The 6,000-nt window shown below is 35.0% G+C and overlaps 1 protein-coding gene across 1 annotated transcript; it reads right to left on the bottom strand.

Moving 5' to 3' along the window:
* Positions 1–857: 857 nt before the first annotated feature.
* LOC119074493 (histone H3.3 type 1) lies at positions 858–2,987 on the bottom strand. Its single transcript, XM_037180645.1, has 2 exons — positions 2,794–2,987; positions 858–1,747 (listed from the first exon to the last, which is right to left on the bottom strand). Exon 2 carries the CDS (start codon positions 1,743–1,745, stop codon positions 1,335–1,337), a length of 411 nt encoding a protein of 136 aa, XP_037036540.1. The 5' UTR covers positions 1,746–1,747; positions 2,794–2,987; the 3' UTR covers positions 858–1,334.
* Positions 2,988–6,000: the final 3,013 nt, after the last annotated feature.

Below are 6,000 nucleotides of genomic sequence, written 5' to 3'. Positions count from 1 at the left end.
TGTATTCTTGGAACTTTAGGAAGTAATAGAGCGGATGATTTTTATTTATTGTAATATTTGTTGATTGAAAAGATCGTTTTTTTAATGACTGCGCCGTATGTGAGCAGTTTTTTTTTTCGCTTTGAATAAATAAACTAAGTATATGTCCAAAAAAAAGTAAACATAATAATCGAATTATTTTCATGAAAAAATTAATCTTTAGGCTCTAAAGATTAATTATAACGTTAATTTGCGTATTTTCATTTGTAATTATTGTCCAAAACTCATAAATAATGTAGCTGGTCAGGTACACCTGCACGGTCAGCTATACCCTCACTTACCTTGTGTTGGTGACTAACAGAATGAGATGAAAATACCATAGAGCGTGTCGTCGAATTTTAACGGGCGAAAAGTCCAAAGTCCAACAAATCGACATTTTCTAGCGAATTTAAACGGACGATAAGTTCAAAGTCCAAAGCATTGTATCGACGAATGCTGTTTCCGTTAACAAAAATAACATCAAAGACAAAAGACTCAGTAAAATGCAAGGTTGTGAATGTCCATTCATTCATTCCATGCAACCTTGGTAGAATGGACGCTCTTTTGATGACTAAGAGAAGTTAATCGTAACGGAGAGCGCGTCGTCGGTTTTTAACGGATGAAAAGTCCAAAGTCCAACAAGTTGACATTCAATTCGGTAGTCTGATTAACGAAATTTACATTGAATCGAGATTTGGCAATACTGTTTCCGTTGACAATATTCGACCACATTTTCTGTTGCAGGAAATTTTTTTGTTCTCGAAAGGTCTGGACTGGATCAGCAGTTTATTAGTAAAGAGGAAATGATGACGAGGCGGTCGGATTGAAAAGATCGACAGATTACTTTTACATATTTATTTTCAGAAATCCATATGTTTCGACAAATTATAATCTACGATACAATGAAATGTTGTTTACGACAGCAAACATACACAATTAATGAAGAAAAAACAAAATTTTAATTTTAAATTTTCCTTATATTTAAACTTGTCCGGGTTATATATGTTACGGGTCAGAATAGTATAATGAAAATGAGAGACATTTTGTACGTATGTGTGTACTGTTCATGATTAGAATGATAAGAGATTTTAATCTGAAATACAGTTTTCGTTTCATTTGTTCCATACAATTTTTTTTTCTTTCTTGGGAATCAATAGGTATAAAAACGGTCATTTTGGATAATTCATATTCACGTGAATTAGAAAATGTGCAAAGAATTGTACAACTGAAATTTTTCTTCTTCTTTTGCCGGACAATAACCCTCTCTTACACGAATTATGATGATTATGATGTTTATAATTAAGAAAAAATACAGTTTAAGCACGTTCACCTCGGATGCGCCGAGCCAATTGGATGTCCTTCGGCATAATTGTCACTCGCTTGGCGTGAATGGCGCACAAATTGGTGTCTTCGAACAGACCGACCAAGTACGCTTCACTGGCTTCTTGCAGAGCGCCAATGGCAGCCGACTGGAAACGCAAATCCGTTTTGAAGTCCTGGGCAATTTCTCTGACCAGACGTTGGAACGGCAATTTACGAATGAGCAATTCCGTAGATTTCTGATAGCGACGAATTTCTCGCAAGGCTACGGTACCGGGACGATAACGATGCGGCTTCTTGACACCACCGGTTGTTGGGGCACTTTTACGTGCGGCTTTTGTGGCCAATTGTTTACGTGGCGCCTTTCCACCAGTTGATTTACGAGCGGTCTGCTTTGTACGGGCCATTTCTGCGGGAAAGAAATTGTACGAACAAAATTAAAAAAATTTCGATCTGAAAAGCGGATAGAGCCAGGGCTTACTAACTCAGATTCAAATTTTGGAAAAAATTAGGAAAAAAAAATTCTTAAAATTCACCGAAAATCCTTGAAAATTAATATCCCATAAAATAGGCCCTGTAAAACCGTCAGTAAAATCTGTCCGAATCGGTTCTACAGCTCACAGAACATTTCTTAAAATTGTTAAATTGGCGCCAATTTCATTCATCTTTGTTTCAGCAGCTGATTTACCTGCGATTTTCGCAAAAAAAAAAATTTCCTCGTGAAAATTCTCCTTTTTTACAAAAACAAAAACCGAATGAGACGAAAGAAGAAAAAAAAAATTGGAAATTTTCGATGTTTCTCATACGGTAGATATATAGCGATCGAAAAAGCCGCCGCGTCGTTAATTAATAACAGGAAAACACCGTAAACACCTAAATACGCATGATCAAAACCCTAAAAAGTCACTATACACCAATACTCAACATTGATTGAAATCATTCAGAACATAATACACGGCGCATTCAGGCGCACAAATAATGAAGAAGAGAAAAAAAACAATCAACAAAGTAAAATGGCGCCACTTTTCGTGACGTTCTTCAAAGACAATAGTATTTAAGACAAAAACTCAATTTCCAATAAAATCGGAATTTCTAGCCCGGTAATTGATATTGCTCTGTCCGGATCGACTTCGCGCGATCATGAATTCAGAAAAATTTTGATTTTTATTTCCATTGAAATCCAATTGTGATCCATTAATTTTCATGGAAATTGTCAATTTCATAATTTGTGGAAAATACACTTTCGAGACCGAGAAAATAAAATGGCTGCAAAACGCGTCACTTCACTTTGTATGCATTCAAAAAATCCAAAAACTTTCAATTCGAATTTTAGGACTCAAAACTGACGCCTTATTATTGTAAATATTATCAAATTGTTCTTTGTGCTGCCCGCAACAATTTATTGTTAAAATTCAGTTATGATCGGTGAATTTAGCGCTATTTTTCAGCACTTACCAAATTATTTGATTTTCTTTGATTATTTTTTTTTTAAATAAAATGTAAAAACTTTGACGATTGATTCCTTCTTATAGAACTTCACGTTCGGACAACAACGATGAACTGATGATAAACTCTCTAAACTATGATCCTAAAACCTTTTTACAACTTTCAAAAAACCTAAAGAGAGTCATTGCAATGTATGCTCATGCTCTCAGTTCAGTGCTGCACACGGCTAGATCAACAGTGGTAACCTTGTTACCGGTGTTACCAACGGTATACAAACCAACCAATTATTTCTAACAGATTTAAACAAGGTTTTTCGTATCAACCGTAGGTCTATTCGTTTTTATCGTGTCGATTTTCACTGTACAAAAGCTTCACAGCTTGTACAACCGTAACAAGGCTGTATACTTGTGGAGGTCACGCAGATACAGATGCGCGGGTGACACACCACAGTTGATGATAAAATGGCCAATTTCATACAAAAATTCACCTACTCTGATGATTCTCGTCGTCTTGATGATGTGGTGAATTTTTTGTATATGTAAAGTCATCAGAAGTGGTGTGTTCCCGCGTATCTTATAAAATGGCGGTCTGCGTGACCTCCCCAAAGTATACAGCCTTGCAACCGTAATAGGTATTTATGACATCGAGTGCAAAGTATTTTATTAGCCTCTAGATGTGTGATCATGACACGAGGCTGCAGGCCGTGTGAAACACAACAATTTATGCAACAGTAGGCATCTAAAGTTTACAAATTTTGCACATTATGATGCTGAGTTGCATGAAAGATCTTAAAGATCTGCAAACTTTATATGCGTCTGTTGCATAAATTGTTGTGACAATCTCCGTGCAAAGTACTTTATTAGGCCCACGATTTGTATTATGACGCATGGCCTCATGTCATTAACAATAAGGGAAATATGGGAAAATATTTGATATTTTTGTAATAGAGCATGGATGGTTCACATGAAAATTATTCTTTTTCAGACCGTATCTCGAACACTCTAATGAAATTTTATACGTTTAGTTTACATTCAGACTGACTCGGAAGCAACACTGCACTGAGGCTAAGTATTGAACAAATGTTACAATCTATTAGCAAAAGAAAAGTGAATGGGTCCCATGGGTCCTGATTTTTTAATCGGGTAACCCCTCGTATCCAGCAAATGGGGTTAACCAAAGTTTTGAACAAAATTTCAGATGAATTTTGATTAAATTACAGCAGTTCAATGCAATTTGTTTAAAAATATAATCAAATATGGTTCCCAGGAACAATATTATTAAAAATTGCCTATTCTGGTAATTTAACATCTTGTATTCGCCTAGTCGGTTGGCCTGTAGAGGTGTTACATTTTTTTTATAGTACTTCAATCTCACTGGACTATTGTTTTGTGTAACAACTTCACATTGATTTATTCCCATGAAATGTCACAGCAGTGAAGTTTGTTCATGAAAAAATAAATCAGTGACAGCAGTCTTTTTATTAAGAAAGGTACTAAATTGTAATAGATTTTACCCTTAGTTTCTAAACTCCATTCTCCTATACCAAATACACCAATAGACATTATTGTAATAGAATAGCTCACATAAAGACTGTCATCACTGAAATACATATCATCATTTTAAGTCATTCTCACGAGAGACCTAAACAGCTGAAAAAAAACGCAAACAAGAGCAAATTTGCCATGTTGGTTCTCTATTTGTATTCATTATTTGAATTTGGAAGAGAAGAGTGGGGATGATGGAAATTTTCACGTACTCACTCATAGAAATTGCCGTACATGTTCGTTCATGTTGCAATTATGATGGCCGGTGTATGTATTCCTAACAGAATTAATTTCAAGTTACATACAACCCACCGCTTTCCAAACTTTTTATTTTCCAGCAAATTACAGAAAAAATCTTTAATTTGTTATGGATTTTGGTTAGGATATGGACTACGATGCAGTGCGGGTGTTATTATTGTTATAAAATAAATAGAAGTTAGTTATAGTTAGTCTTTGTTAGTAATTCAGATTGGGTCTAAATTTTACTTAGTACTTTTTTAATGTACTAAAATGCGGAAGATGATTCGCATTACAGTCAGCGTTCGATGTTCGTAGAAATAACAAAATTCTGAAATAGAAATGAGCGACAATCAAGATTGTACATTTTGATGAAATTCTCTGTAATGAGCTTTTCGCCACTTTACAATTAAATTAAAATTTATTTTGGTTTTAATTTGAAAATCTTAATTACTGGCGCGGATGTTAAAGTGGAAAAGTATAAGTGTACATGCATTTTCATCTCATTACGCTTTTAAAAGGATAAGGCAAAATATCCAACTCAAAATTTGAAAGTTTAATGAGTTTTCTGTCGTAAGCTTTCGTATTGCAATGACGTTCATTTTACCATGCTTTTGCGGAAATTTAAAATAATTGTATGCGCACTCGTGAAAAGATCATCGTTATTTACATGTTGTACAGTTATGAAGTGGTTTCGCTCTTAAAAAAATAATTATTTTTCCGCGAACTGGTTTCCGAACATAATAATTGGTGGGGGTTCTTAGCGATTGCATAGTGCATTTTGTGACAAAGGTCTGAAAATTTGACCATCGGTAAATATGGACTTCCAGAGTCTAATGCGATGTGGAGCCCAAAATTTTAGTCCGTCACCTTCTCCTCACACCTCTTTGAAGTTTACGGTGCAGAGGTATGTTTGATGAATTATTGTGAAGCCGCCATGACTACTACCATAGCTATATATAGCTCAAATGAAAGAGGAAAGTTTCATTGGACTTTTCCGAGCTTTTCTGAAATGTCAGAAGAAAAGTTGAGTTTTCATGAAGTTTTCAAGAGTAGTAGATCGAAGTTCCGAGATGAGGAACATCAATCAATGTTCGCTATGGCACACTTTTGATGATTAGGGAAAGCGATCGATTCCCCGGACTGGCCATATTGGTCCCGTATCAACGAATGAAACAAACAACAACCAATTAAACACTTTTTTTTTAATTTTCACCTTCGACGCTTCTCATTTTGGTTATAATTTCCTTATAGGCAAGATTATTTCAAAATTATGATCCTGTTTATCTTTTGAAAATCATTGCCAAACGCTACGATTGTTTCTTACAATTTCTTCTTAGCAGGGCTGGAAAAAACACGTCTTTATGGTCAACTTATTCGAACGTAACCGCCACAAAATCTAGTATATTTTTCATCGAACTTATAAATCATTCTA

Source organism: Bradysia coprophila, unplaced genomic scaffold (assembly GCF_014529535.1).
Source record: "Bradysia coprophila strain Holo2 unplaced genomic scaffold, BU_Bcop_v1 contig_151, whole genome shotgun sequence".
Taxonomy (NCBI): Eukaryota; Metazoa; Arthropoda; class Insecta; order Diptera; family Sciaridae; genus Bradysia; species Bradysia coprophila.
This window is presented reverse-complemented; position numbering and strand designations above follow the sequence as displayed.

Coding starts and splice junctions, on each gene's coding strand:
- LOC119074493 (XM_037180645.1), bottom strand. CDS start 1,745: ATGGCCCGTACAAAGCAGACCGCTCGTAAATCAACTGGTGGAAAGGCG.